This window comes from Ursus maritimus, unplaced genomic scaffold (assembly GCF_017311325.1).
Source record: "Ursus maritimus isolate PB19 unplaced genomic scaffold, ASM1731132v1 scaffold_2, whole genome shotgun sequence".
Classification (NCBI taxonomy): domain Eukaryota; kingdom Metazoa; phylum Chordata; class Mammalia; order Carnivora; family Ursidae; genus Ursus; species Ursus maritimus.
This window is the reverse complement of record NW_024424452.1, coordinates 9,974,663-9,988,214: the sequence shown is the minus strand read 5'-3', so window position 1 is coordinate 9,988,214 and position 13,552 is coordinate 9,974,663. Positions and strand designations below refer to the sequence as shown.

Below are 13,552 nucleotides of genomic sequence, written 5' to 3'. Positions count from 1 at the left end.
CCCCCTCACTCCCCTCCTGCCCAGCTGGACTCCCCCATTCCCTCTTCTGCTCATTCCTCTGCAACCCCGGAGGCCTGGAAAAACCTCCCAGCCCCAACCTGTGTGCTTCGGAGGTGTCCTCTTTGGGGTGGAGGGGAGAGAGTCCTGCTTCAGCTCCCCGCCTCCTGCCCAGACTCTTGGCTGCCTCCCGAAACCGGACAATGCAGGGAAATGTTTGCACCCAAACAACTCTGCTGCCTCAGGAACTGCCTGACCCAGCCCAGGAAAGCGAACGCCGGCAGCTCCACCCTGCTGCCCCCTCAGTCTGGGGACCAGAGACCAAAGCTGGCGGGGTGGCCCAGCAGAGGGGTCAGCAGAGCAGAAGCGGTCATCGGCAACCCCGATGCGGGCGGGAGGGGAGCTCAGGGTCACCTCTCTCTAGGGACCGGAGCTTTCCTTCCTGCCGGCATCAGAAAGAGAGCTCTGTCCCTGCCTGTGGGATATCCAAGAGCCAGATGGTCAATATTTATCTGGAGAGCCGCGGCCCTGGATTCATCTGGCCCGAAGATGATGAAAATAGCACTTTGATGGGATTTGAGAAATGCATTCATTCATTCAACAAGTATTTGCAGCCCTCAGGTCCGCGTGCCAAGCCCCGGGCATGGCACTGGGCTGCAGGGGTGGATTAGCCCTGCCGTGCCCTGGACAGCCCTAGGGGAAGATATAGGCCCCCAGAATGGAACAAGGGGCAGGTGGGCCCGTCATAAAATGCACCCACAGCTGCGGCCACCCAGCTCGGGGAGCCACGGGTCAGCGCCGCTTGCAGAAGCAGAGGTCACGGTCCCCGTGTTTGATAAAGACTGAAATGCCCTCTGGTGGCTCCCCTCCCCACAGCCCTTCCCATCCGCTCGGATTCCGCCCTCGCCAACCCCAACAAGCCCTGAGGCGAAGAACACCAGGTGCAGCCGGTGATCGTGGCTTAAAGCAGTGCGAGGGGAAGGCAGATGATCTTCTCCTTGCTAGTGGGCGCCGACCTGGCCCCATGTGATGCTGCCACGGGGTGATCTCCAGGCATTCCTGTGTGCGGCACTTCGGGGCACAGCGGCTCCCTGTTTTCAGCAGCGGGGGGTAGAGGGGAGAGAGCCAGTGACCCCCGAGTCCCAGTGGGGCTCTTCCCCGTAGCTTGGAGGAGGCCGAGGCCCAGATGGAAGGAGCCGGGGGGCAGCTAAGGTCAAGGCAGCCAGCCTGCTTGTCGCAACCCCTCACGCCCACCTCGCCCGTGTGCCAGAGACTGTGTTTTTGTCTTTCTTGGGGGGGAGGGGTGTGGCTCGGGGCCTCGAGTGATGAGTTAAGTGACAATGAATTTGAACCACATGGAGCTCGGGCTTAAGGGGAAAGTGTTTTGGTGAAACGCAGCTGGAATTTCGTCAGCCCCCACCCCCCAGACGGTACAAAAATAGTCCGGGCCAGGCAGGCTCTGACCCACAGGCCTGGCCCAATTTCGCCGCCCCCTGTCCCGGAGAGACGCTTGGAGTGGCCTCTTTCCCTGAATCTGGGTTTCGTAATCTTTCCTTGTTGTTTTGGTCGCCTGTTTGTTGACTGGCCTGGTTCGTCTGGGAGAATTTGCTCCCTGACGAGCTCCCTGCTGCTTGGCTTCGAAGAGAGAGCAAGGCAGGAAGACCCTCTCTCGCTGTTGGTAACAAGGCCCAGGGGGCTGGAGGCTGGAAAGATGGTCACAGGCACGGCCCCGGGGCTGGTCGGGAAGCCCTGTGACCTTGGGAATGTGAGTGGGCGGCGGGGGGCTCCGGACGCAAGGGCGAGAAGTGGGCTTCACCTAAGCAAGAGCTGAGATGTTCATAGAACATTCTATGAACATCTCAAATCCAGCCTTGTTCCTCAGAAGGGGAAACTGAGGCCAGAGGCAGGGGGTAGGTGATTCCAGGCATCAGAACCTACCAACAGCACAGCCAGGACTCACCCCAAGCAAGGACTTCTGCTTCCCAGCCCAGGGTCTGGCGCCAGGAGGCATCCAGGGTGTTCGTGGACTGGGAGAATGCTCAGAGCCTGTCGCGTCCGGTCTTCAGCTGGGAAGGAGACAGAGGGGGAGCTGTGCACCCCAGGCAGACCTAGAAGGTGGTCAGGCCTCTACCACTCTCAGCATCTATCATCACCTTCCCCCAGATGTGAATGGTGGGAGCCACTCCTGAGGGCCCCTCCTGAGGTTGGGAAGGGGAGGGGAAGCTACTGATGTCCTTGCAGACCCAGCACCAGGGCCCTTGGGACAGCAGCCCCCGGAGGGAATGAGAGGCGCCTGCAGGGAGGCCGGGACTGTTGGGATGGGGACAGAGCCCTCAGTGGCAGCATCTCTAAGACCAGCTGACGGAGCCGCTGCCCCGACAGCAGGTGCGCCAGACCAGGGCGGGACCCTGCCACGCTGGGGGGCAGGGTAATGAGCATCGGCCCTGAGGGAGCGGGGCCGCAGGGCCACAGGCCTTCAGGGGCCACCTGGGGAAACTGTCTCCTATCCTGGGCACCCACATTCCCCTCCAGAGCACCAAGGCCCAGGGAGACTTGGTCCTGGGGACCAGGATGGACACGGAGTAAGTGGTCCAGGCACTGGGACCCTGGCAAGTGGCAGCAGAGGGTTCTGGGCTCTCCCCGGAGCTACTGGCCAAGCCACACCTTCCCCATCTGACTCAGGCATTCTGTGAGGACAGCACCCCGGGTGGGGTCGAGGGGGAGGGGCCAGGAGGGGCCGCAGGAAGGCCACCTGGGGAACTGCGGGGGTCAAGCCAGGGCTTTCTGTGCAGCCCCCGAGACAGGGGCACAGAGTCCAGCACCCCTTCTGGCACTCGCAGCCTGCCCAGGACGGAGGAGGGAGGTGCTGTCCGGGCTGAACCAGCAGCTTCCTCCTCTTGCCAAGTTCAACCATGTAGAGTCCAGTTAATCTGGATCTTAGCAAGAGCCTCCTCCACTTCCTTTCTCCCCAGGCTGGAGCCCCCCAGAGAGCCAAGTCCCCTAGGACCACAGGACAAGACCAGCATCCATCCTTCCTACTTTGGCCACGGAACCTCAAATGTATGCAGGAGGCATGGCCACTGTACCCCCTTCCCCTCTACCACTGTCCCCTGCCCCATGGAGCCTGGGACCCTGTCTAGAAAGCCCTGCTGGCCTGGCCTGGGCTGCCCCCCCTCACTTCTGAGAGGGGTTCTGCTCCTCCCACTCCTATTGTCCTCCCCCTTGGCCCTCAGCCAGCCCCCAAGCCCAGGCTGAGCCCACTCCAAGCCAGCCAGTGAGGGAATGGGGTCGTCAGGCAGGGGCTCTGGGAAGCCTGGGTCTGCCCTAGGAGTTTGAGAAACAGAGGTTTCTCCCCAGCCCTCTTGGCAGGGGTGGGAATTAGGGGCTCAGTGAGAGGGGTCAGAAGAGGCCTGGATTTGAATCTCTTGTCGGGGGTGTGGACAAGTGATTTACCCGCTCTGAGCCTCGGTTTCTTCATCTGTAAAATGGGTATATGCATGGCATCTTCCTGCCACGCTGTGGGTCTTGAGATACTACATCATGTAAAAATGTGCTCGGCACAGAGGAGGAGCCCAGTGAGGTTGGCTGCCATGTGCATGCCGAAGAGGGGAGGCGCTCTGGTTGGTGGGAGAGGTTGTTAGAAGTGGCCGTGGGACAAGGAGGGTCGGTCAGAGTAGTCCAGAGACGAGGCCCCAGAATGCCCTCTCCTCCCTCTGCTTAATTCCCCAGGCAGCTCAGGCCGTAGCAGAAGCAGGTGGAGGGAGGCCCCCCTCTAGACTTATGCATATCCACTGAGGCCCCCAGCCACAACCCTAGAAGCTCTCAGTGACCCTCCACACAGCCTGATCTGCAGACAGTGCCCCCAGCTCAGGACCAGGTGTGACCCCAGAAAGACGATGCACAGCAGGTGGGCACAAAGCTGACCATCACAACCCCCTCCCCGCCGCCCCAGACGCCTGCCTTCTAGAAGAGCCAGGGGAACCAGCCCCCTCCCTGGCCAACAGGACTCAGATTCACGCAAAGCCTCTCTCTGTTTGACTTTGGAGACCTTGACAGGGCACGGACTGCTCTTCACACCTGGACACCTCAGGCAAAAGCCTGGGGGGGCGGGACAGGACAAGGTGGTCCCTATGACCAAGCCACTGTCCTCCTGGGCTGGGGACAGCAGCATCGCTTCTCAGGGCCCAAAAGCCACCCCTGTCTCTGCCTCCCTCTGTCCCTTCTCCATCTCTGTCTCCAGTGTCCCCCCCCCCCGCCCACGTGCAGAGAGGCAGTGGTAAAGGATATAGACTTTGAACCCAACTCAGCCCGTCCCCCACCCGCCGATGGCTAAGTGGACCCTAAGCCTCAGGGTCCCCATCCGTAAAATGGATCCGTGGTAACAACAGTACCAGTCACAAGGGAGCCTGCAATGAGTTAATACAAGGAAAGCCCTCAGAACGGTATCTGGCCCATTGTGAAGACTCAATAAATTCTAGCCCTTGTGATTTTTTATTTGTGTCTCCGTCCTGCATGTTTGTTGAGTCAGATTTTCCATGGCTGAGGAGGTACAGCAGGAGGCACGAAGCTTGGTGGTTTCCATTGCCCATGGCTCCAGGTCCTTCGGGCTGGAGGCTAGAGCAATAAATGATTCCTTTCAACTGGGGCCAGTGATGCTCTGATAAGGTGTGACCACAGGATGCTAACCCGAGCCCCAGGCCTCGGAGGCGGGGCCGCAGCAGAGCCCAGGTCATTCTGGGCGGGAAGGCCCCAAGGCCCTGAGTCCCGGCCACAGGCTGGCTACACTCCTCTGCATGGTCAGTGCCCTCCCCCCGCCCACCTCCCCGATCACCCTCTATGCCCAAGATCTGGCCTCCACCCCAGGGTTGTTTGTACCTCCTGGCCCAGGAGGCTCAAAGTCTGAGAAAGCAGTGTCTCAGAAGCCTGGAACCTGGGAATTACAGGGCCGAAGCCTAGCGTGAGGAGCTCACTACCGCAGTGACCGTGACAAGGCCCCTGTGTTTCTGCTCAGTAGGGCCGCGTGCCCCCAGTGAGGTCAGGAGGGCAGTCTGAGAAGGAGCTGGTCCCGGCCCCCTCTGGGCAGTTTCCATGGCTCCAAAGTGCCCTCCAAGCCAGACCTGCGTCCCTCCCCTGGCTGCCCCATGGGGTGTCCCTGACCCCACAAGCCCCTTGCCCCGCTCAGTCTCTCCTGCAGGCCAGCCCTGGTTCCCTAGGGTAACCTCCTTTTCTGGGCCCTCTTCTCTGCATCTGGGGCCTCTAGGAAGACCTCTACCCCCATCCTGCCAAGCACGGGTATTGGCGGGGAAATGGAGAGGAGAAGGGAAGTGCCAGCCGGACGCCTCGTGTGAGATGGGCTTCGTGACAAGGACCCAGTATGGTCCCCCCACAGCTGGTGGGCACCCCATAGAACCCTCGGAGCCCTGGGCAGGTGGGTAGGCAGGCAGGCGACGCTGGGGGGCCCAGAGGCTCTTTCAAGCAATGCCAGGGGCTGCCGGGTGAGCTGGTGCAGAGTGACAGCTGTCACCACTCCTGGCAAGGGACATGTGTCCCCATTATGTCAAAACTATGCTGTTCCCAAGGCAGCCCCCAGAAGAAGCCCTGTGAGCTGTATCATCCGGAAAGGAAGAGCGAGCCCCCTGTGCACGGGACCCCTGCCTCGGGGAGGGAACCCCACGCAGCAGCAGCTCCAGACCCGCCAGTCACGGGCAAGGCAGGGCGACCACAGGGCTCCAGCCCTCCAGATGTGCAGCCAGCATTCCGCCGTGGAGACAGGGCGGAGCGGCAGCCAGGGGCCCAGATGGGCCGCATTAACCTGGGAGCAGGCTCTTCGGGGCCCAGATGCTCCGTGTTTAGCCGGCTAGTTGGCTTTGGGCTCCAGATGTGGGTCTGGGCTGGGGGCGGGACACACACAGCTCCAGATGGCCCCATTCTGAGTAGGAGCGCCGCAGGGCTCAGCGGCAGCGCCCCGAGAACAGGGGCCTGGGGCTTTGGGGACCGAGACAAGGGGCCTCCACACTCGCCTTCTCCAGCACCCCCAACCCCAGGGCCAAGAGGGGTTCAGTGTTCACAAAAATAAACTCTGACTCAGGAGCTGCAGAGCCCAAAGTTTCATGCCTCATTGCGTGGGCAGGGACAGAACCCAGTGACCTGCCTGGGGTCACACAAGCCCGGGACAGGCAGGACCCCAACTGGAGCAGAGGGTCGGATGTCTCTCCAGTCACAGCAGTGTTGGGGGAGGGAGTTTGGGGGACAGATGTCTGCCTCTTGCCGCCCACAGAGATGCACTGAGCCCCATACAGTTGGGTGACCGGGACATCCCTGTCCAAGCATTGAGAGGAGGCTGAGTCTGGGGGGGTGGGGAGCACAGTCCAGTCCCAGGAGAATCTCTGAAGATGCAGCCTCTCCCTGGAGCTGGCCGTCCTGCAGCTGCCCCTAGTCCAGACGGCACGAGTCCATTTGGGAAGCAGAGGGACAGGAGCATAGCTAGGCAGAGGACCTGGGCCAACCACTGACCCCCCTCCCCGGGGCCCCATGCACTTAGCCGCCAAGGTGAGGTGGTAGAACAGATGTTCCTATTCGCTGAGCACCCACCATGTGCAAGTCCCTCCCCTGCCTCATTGGGTCCCCACGACTCCCGTGCAGGGTGTGGTGTCCTTGTCTCGTAAATAGACAGCTCCTGGAGGAGCCAGCCTGTCTAAGGTCACTGGGCCAGGTCAGGCAGAGCCAGGCAGAGCGGGAGGAACACCAGGGACCTGCTGCTGGCCAGGGCTTGGTCATGAACTTGGGGCTCTGCAGGCTGTGGCTCAAGATGACATCTGGGGAAGACCTTTGTAAAGGAGCCCAGGCGAGGCGCTGTCCCTGGGGCCTGGCCTTCCGGTCCCCATATAGCACATCTTCCCTGGATGGTGGGACAGCTGAGAAGTCCAGAGACCCCTGCCTGATCCCCAGGCATGCAGCAGCCCCTCCCACCACTCAGGGGGCCCTCAGCATCTCCTCCTCAATGTCAGGAGCCGCCCCCTTGCACCCTCTTTCCCCAGACCCTAGAAGGACTGCTGAAACTGCAGGGATGAGGGCAACGGGCAGGCCCAATGGCCGTATCTGCACACTGGCCCTGCTCTGGGCTCTGAGCTGGGAGGGCATGGAGGCCTCAGAGGGCACGAGTTGGAGCCCAGGCCCAACTGACCATCAGGGGAGCTGCCAGGAGACCTGGCCCAGAAGAGGCCTCAGGCCGGATACAGCTCCTGGGCCCCTGAGGGACAGGGAAGCAGGCACGGCTACCCCCAGGGCTGGTGGGCGTCCTGCAGGCTCCTTCCGACCCTGCCCCAGCAAATCCCCCAGGAGGTAGACAGCAGGACAGCACGGTCTGGCCTGGGTAGGGAGGCTGGTGGGGGGAGCCGGCCGAAGCAGATGCACTAATAGGTTATGTCAGGCGAGCGCTCTGGGGAGGGGCCGCGCCCCTCAGCTCTGGCAGCCGCACCTGGGGCCCCCGCCCAAAGCTCGGCCTGCAGAGATGCTGGCTTGCCTCTGAGCGCAGCGTGGGGGCCGGGGAAGGGGCTGCTGGGCCACTAGCAGGGAAGCCTTGGCTAGCCATGGTGGCCAGGAAGACAGGACTGGGATGAGCCCCCCATCAGCTGCAGGCTCTGGCCTGGTGGCCATGTGGCTCGGCTTGCGACTACCCCTAAACCTCAGGAGGGCTCTCTCCATCCCCTCACTTCCTCTGCGGCCTACCCCCACCCCAGGGCTCCAGGACCCCATCCCCCAAATCAAGGGGACCCCCATTTCTCACTCTGAGGCTCTGCCTGCCATCTGCCCAGAGCCCCCTCTCCCAATTCCACAAGTTGCCCCTGAGCAGTGCCTGACAACCATATTTCTCCTGAGGTGGGGATGGTGTCAGGAGCTGGGGGACAGGGAGATGTCAGAAAATGAACCCCTTTCCCAGGGCTGTGGGCTCAGGGAGTGAGTGGGGGCTCAAGGAAGTAGAGGGGGGCTCACTGCAAGCAAGGTCAGTGAAAGGCCAGCAGCTCAGGCTGGGGACTGAGGAGGGGGCCCCTCGCAGTCAGTCGTGGCTGGGCAGCCAGGGCCCTGTGTGTCTTGGCGGAGCGGGACCCCTGGGCGGCCAGGTATGTAACAATTCCAGCCATTTCCTGCCCTATTAATGAGAAAGGGGCTGATATAAATATACGCTCAGCATAAATAAATACAGGCCAGGCCCGGGACTGCATAGCAGACAGATTGCGTGGAGCTTCTGGCCAGCCCTTCAGCCAGCTCCCCCCACCCTGCCCGCAGCACCCCCCCGACACTGCCCCCCACTTGTTTTCCTCCAGCAGGCCAGGGCCCCTCCACACACACAGGCCAGAGGCAGATGGACTGACTGCCCTTGCCCTGAGCCTCAGGAATGGGGTTCCCATAGCCCCTGGGAAGGCGGCAGGCCTGAGAGAGGGAGCTGGGGTTCCCGGTCCCTTCTGCCTCACGCACAGACCCGATGATAGCCCTGTGAGGCCTGAGATGCTATCGTCAGGCCTACTTGTAGGTGGGGAAACTGAGGCTCACAGGGATAAGGGACTTGCCTGATGTCACACAGCCAGAAGGTTGTGGATCCCATATTCAAACCAGAGGCTTTCTCACCCCCAGGACTCTGAGCTGCCCAGTGTGCGCCAGAGGCAGCCAGGGGCAGCTTCTTGCCCTCCTGCCTTCCTCCCAAGTCCCAGCCCTAAGGCCCTGGAAGACCTCCTTCCGGAAAGGCCTGGAAGTGTAACTCCACGGAGCCAGACCTCAGCTCGGGTAAGATACACAGCAGCCCCAGGCCCACCCCACCCCACCCCTGCTCCAGACCACCTCCGGGCTGGAGCTTCCAGGTCACCGAGGTGCCTCGAGTGCTGGCTGTTCCATCGGGGATAATCTGGTCACCCCACACTGCACAGATGTGGAAACTGAGGCCCAGGGTCAGAGCTTCAGCTAAGGTCTCAGCTCCCGCCAGACCTTCTCCTCAGGCCCGGGGCGACCCTCTTGCAAGCCACCCCACCCCTGCTCAGTGCCGCCCCAGCTCGCTGGCCTGGACGCTTCCCAGGGTGGACAAAGGTGTCAGCCTATGTTCTGGAACCCAGCCGGGGGCCCTTCCCTCGTCACAGGTCAGCAACAACAACTAGGAAAAACCAGGTCCAGAAAGGGTCGGAGCCTGACGACGTTTGTATGGCACGGAGCAGACCTGGGGCCGGCATCCAGGGGCTGTGGTACATTCCTCTCTTGTAAACCCAGTTCAAATGTCCCCTCCTTCAGGAAGTCTTCCCAGCCACCCCGACCACAAGGATGGGCTCCCAGTCTGCCCTCAGGCCTACTCCACCTCCCAGGCCTTGAGGTCTTCTCTCCCCAGTGTGTCGTGTGAGTGGGCACTTAGCCCAGGCAGCCACACAGGAGTGCCACCCCCCCACTCTGTGCAGAGCCCCAGTGTGGAAAGTGGAGGCCAGGCCTTTTCCAGCTGTGTCCTCATTTCCGCCAGCAGCCAAGGATTTGGGAGCCAGCTGTCTGAGGGGGCAAGTTGAGCAGGTGGACATGCCCGGGACAGCATCATCCCAGCTGGTCTCCTGGCCCCAGCCCAACCTCGGGTCCAAGGCCAGGCTAGGCTCTCAGCCTCTGCAACCGCAGCCCCTCCCCCAGTCCTGTTCCCTCGTGCCCCAGAGGTCTCGGCCCCAGACCACAGGGGTGGGAGCATGGCAGGTGGAGGGTCACAGAGGAACTCCCCAGGGCAGGGGCCACCTCTGCCCTGCGCCCGTCCCTGCCCGCACGCAGTTCTGGGGCCCACCCCCACCCCCAGTGCTTTGGAGCTCCCTTGCAGGGAAAGAGCAGAATTTGCAGCTGACCTCCATGCAGCAGTTCGAAAGGACAAGACATCCACGTGGACTGACTTGGAAATGGGTGGGTGGCATGTGAGCCTTCCGCCTAACGATGCGCGTAGCAGGCTTGGTCTCCGTCGGAGGCAGAGCTGCAGGTGTAACGTGGCTGCCTGCCTACCGGCCTGCACGTACGCAACACATCATGGCTGGAAAGATACGCAGCACACACACAACCCTGTGTCTCCCAAGTTTCTAACCAGAGAGGAAGGAAACACTGTTACCTTAACATGTCTGTATTGTGGATAATGTTTGAAAAGTTAGAAAAGGAAAAATACTAGTATCACATACACGGTCTTGCCTCCAGCCCCACTCCCCAGGCCTGTGCCAGCCTCCCTGCTGGTCCCAGCCTCCAGTCCAACCCCCAGCTCCACCCTGGCTCCTGTCTTATCCCCCCTCCCCGTGCCCCACCAGGTGCAGGCCGTGGCCCTTCCTGTCCCTCTCTGGCCCTTGAGGCCCCTCTCCACCTGCCCCCTCCCTCCCTCCTGGCACCCCAGGCCTTGCAGGCCACAGGCCTGTCAAACACCCGCTTGGGCCCATGCAGCTCGGGGCCCATGCAACTCCATATGCCTGCCCTGGGGCCTCCTTCCCTCTCCCCCAGTCCCCAACCTCAGCCACCGGCCAACTTCACACACCTCAGCACACAGCTTTCCCTACAAGTTGTGTGCATGTTCTGGAATCCCAGTCACGTTTACTCCAGCACATTCCCAGCAGATGCTCTGCCTCGTGGGCCAGATGGTAGCCTTTCAGATGTCTCCCCCAGGGCCAGGCCGGGGCTGCTCCTCAGACTCAGAGAAAGGGCCCAGAAGTTCACCCCACACCTACCCTGGGCCATCTGCCGGTCCAGATGGGAGGCAGGGCAGGAATCTGGCCCTAATTTCCCCAGGAACCAGAATACAGAAGGCAAATACGGGGCAGAACTCTCTGGAACATCTTCCCACACTCTGAGCACCCTCAGGCTTGAGAGTGAGTGGAAGGTGATTGCTAACTCCCACGAAACGATCCCTTCCCCTCCTCTTACAGAATCACTGTCCTCAGGGGCAGGGGGAGTCTGAGCCACGGCCACGTGAGCTTGCTTAGCTCCCTCAGCTGAGATTTTGGATGTTTCCCTCTCCCTGGAGGAGATGGATAGATGGATGGATCTATGGATGGACTTATGGGTGGGCGGTGGATGGATGGCAGGTAGGTGGGTAAACAGGCTGAGGAATGAATGGATGGGTTGATGGGTGGATCGATGGATGGGCAGATGGATGGATGGATGGATGGATGGATGGATGGATGGATGGATGATGGATGGGCAGATGAATGGATGGATGGATGGATGATGGATGGATGGATGGATGGATGATGGATGGATGATGGATGGATGGATGGATGGATGGATGGATGATGGATGGATGGATGATGGATGGATGGATGATGGATGGATGATGGATGGATGGATGATGGATGGATGGATGGATGATGGATGGATGGCTGGGTGGCTGGGTAGCTGAGTGGTAACGTGAGTGACTAAGAGTGTAAAGGAATGGACGAGCTAATTGCAGACTAGCTCAGGAGTCACTACTCAAAGGAACTTTCTAAATCTCTGAAACGTGAGGCCTTGGCACCCCCCAGAGGCCGGAGTCTCTAACGACCCATCTCCCTTAAAGCCCTGGGCACTGACAGTCCTGAGAATCGGGAGCACGGACCTACGAAAGTTAGGGGTGCTGGGAAGCAAGAGATCTAGGGTCCAGTGCTGACTCATTCTGGGGACCTTGGGAACGTTCCACCTTCTGAGGCTCAATTTTCTCATCTGGAAAATGGAGCTAATCAAACCTGATGCCTGTAATGCTATGAGATTTAAACAAAATTATGTACATAAAGCATCTGAGAGGGTCATCTGGCAGAGATCAGGGGCCCACGGAATGTGAGTTCCTTCCCAGAGGCAGCCCTAGGGCACACATGCACACACATGCACGCACACGCACACACACACACCAGTAGGGAAGAGGGACAGAGAGCGAGACCCCAGGCCAGACCAGATTCAGAAAGGCAGATGCAGACATACTTATTCTGCAGGGGTCCCATGCTCTGGCAGGGCTGGCCTGGCCTTGGGGCCCAGGGGCTCGGGGAGCGGGGACGCAGACAAGGTTCCTGAGCCCTGCGGGGGCTCAGCGTCCTGGGACTGGGCCAGCTGGGCCGTGTGCTCAAAGGCGGCTTGCAGCAGGTGGGAGGCGAGGCAAGTGGTCCAGGTGATGAGGTAGGCCAGGTGCCAGGTGAGCGCCGTCGTGATCTCCACCCACCAGTACAGACGCCTCAGCAGCGCCCGGAGCTCCGGCACCACGCGGCTGTCCAGTAGTGCCTGGAGGGGATGAGTGGATGGGCAAGGGGCCAGGCCCAGGGCCCCAGGCCTGCCCTCGCGCCGCCCGGCCCGCCCACCTTGCTGAGCAGCCTGCCCAGGCTGCAGCGACGACGGGCCCTCCGGCACAGCCTCCAGGTCAGCAGCAACAGCAGCAAGCCTGCCAGCATCAGACCGTGCAGGCCGGACAGAAGCAGGTCCGTGCAGGTGGCCGCAGACAGGCCTAGCCGCTTGGGGGCCAGGCCCAAGGTCCGGGCACAGCGCCGCACGCCTGCCCAGGCCAGCTGGGGCACCCGCAGCCCCAGCCACACGGGGACTCCGAGCAGTCCCAGCCCTGCCCTCAGCGCCCGGCCCAGGGGGCTGGCAGCTGGAGGGGCCTGGCAGCCGCGGCACCCCCAAGCCTCCTGGGCCAGCCCCGACAGCCAGCGGTTAAAGAGGCGAATCTTGAGGAGGAAGAGATTGTAGAGGTGGACCCGGTTCTGGACCAGCTGCAGGAGGAGAGAGAGCCAACCCGTTGTCACTCACGTGGGGGAGGAGCCCTACCCGCCACCGCGGGCCAGGCCCCCCTTCTCTCTGGGCCTCAATTTCCCCAATCTGCCCACTTCTAAGGACTCCATTCTCAGGAGGGGGCTTTAGAAAGTGTTTTGAATTATTGTTGGTTTTCTTTCCCTTGGATTGAAGTAAGTATTTATAATACTCTAGACAGAAGGAAGTGGGCTGTTTATTATTATTATTATTATTATTATTATTATTATTATTATTGAAGGAATGACCACCCATCCCCCTCAGCCCTCTGATCCTGCAGGATTTGAACCCCAGGGGGGTCTTTTCTCCCAAACACCTGGGCTCTCCTGCCCACCGGTTGCCTGTTGGTGTCATGAGGGCGGCTGGGGGCAAAGGGCACTGCTGTTACGGGTAGAGATGTGAGGCATGGGAACAGTGACCAAGGGACTGAGGGACCTATGGAGAGGAGGGAAGGAGAGGGAGGGACCCAAGAAGACCTCCAGGCTTCTGTCCTGGGTGACAGGCTGGCTTTGTTGTCTCCCATTCACGGGGAGAAAAGAGTGAGCTTGGGTGGGGAAAGAGTCTATAAACAGGGAAGCCCCCCCTGAGTCCTGGGGCTGAACGGCCCCTCATCAGAGTCCTAAAGCCCCCTATCTGGACCCTACGCGCCCTTGTCCAGAGGACCACTTGGAACCCTAGGGGGCAGTGTGGGACACAGCCACCTGGCTTGGGGGTGGGGCTTCTAAGGCAGGTAGTCGCCTAGTGCCACCGGCAGGGACAGGTCCATGGGGCCCAACAGCTCTGAGGTGGCTGTGAAGGTCTG

General features: G+C 61.1%; 1 protein-coding gene and 1 long non-coding RNA gene across 2 annotated transcripts; one reads left to right on the top strand and one right to left on the bottom strand.

The window, feature by feature from the left end:
- The first annotated feature begins 1,500 nt into the window (after positions 1-1,500).
- LOC121103668 lies at positions 1,501-4,483 on the top strand. The gene is made up of 3 exons (XR_005835862.1): positions 1,501-1,675; positions 1,984-2,382; positions 2,970-4,483. It is a non-coding gene; the product is annotated as an uncharacterized LOC121103668 (long non-coding RNA).
- A 7,370-nt stretch (positions 4,484-11,853) lies between these two features.
- LOC121104066 (transmembrane protein 270-like) lies at positions 11,854-13,516 on the bottom strand. The gene is made up of 3 exons (XM_040636554.1): positions 13,499-13,516; positions 12,306-12,713; positions 11,854-12,228 (listed from the first exon to the last, which is right to left on the bottom strand). Exons 1-3 carry the CDS (start codon positions 13,514-13,516, stop codon positions 11,935-11,937), a joined length of 720 nt encoding a protein of 239 aa, XP_040492488.1. The 3' UTR covers positions 11,854-11,934.
- Between the last annotated feature and the right edge of the window lie 36 nt (positions 13,517-13,552).

Bases quoted from the DNA above. Each gene is read 5' to 3' on its own strand.
- LOC121104066 (XM_040636554.1), bottom strand. The intron at 12,229-12,305 runs GTGGGCGGGCCG...CATCCCCTCCAG, and splicing joins TGGGCAGGCTGCTCAGCAAG to GCACTACTGGACAGCCGCGT.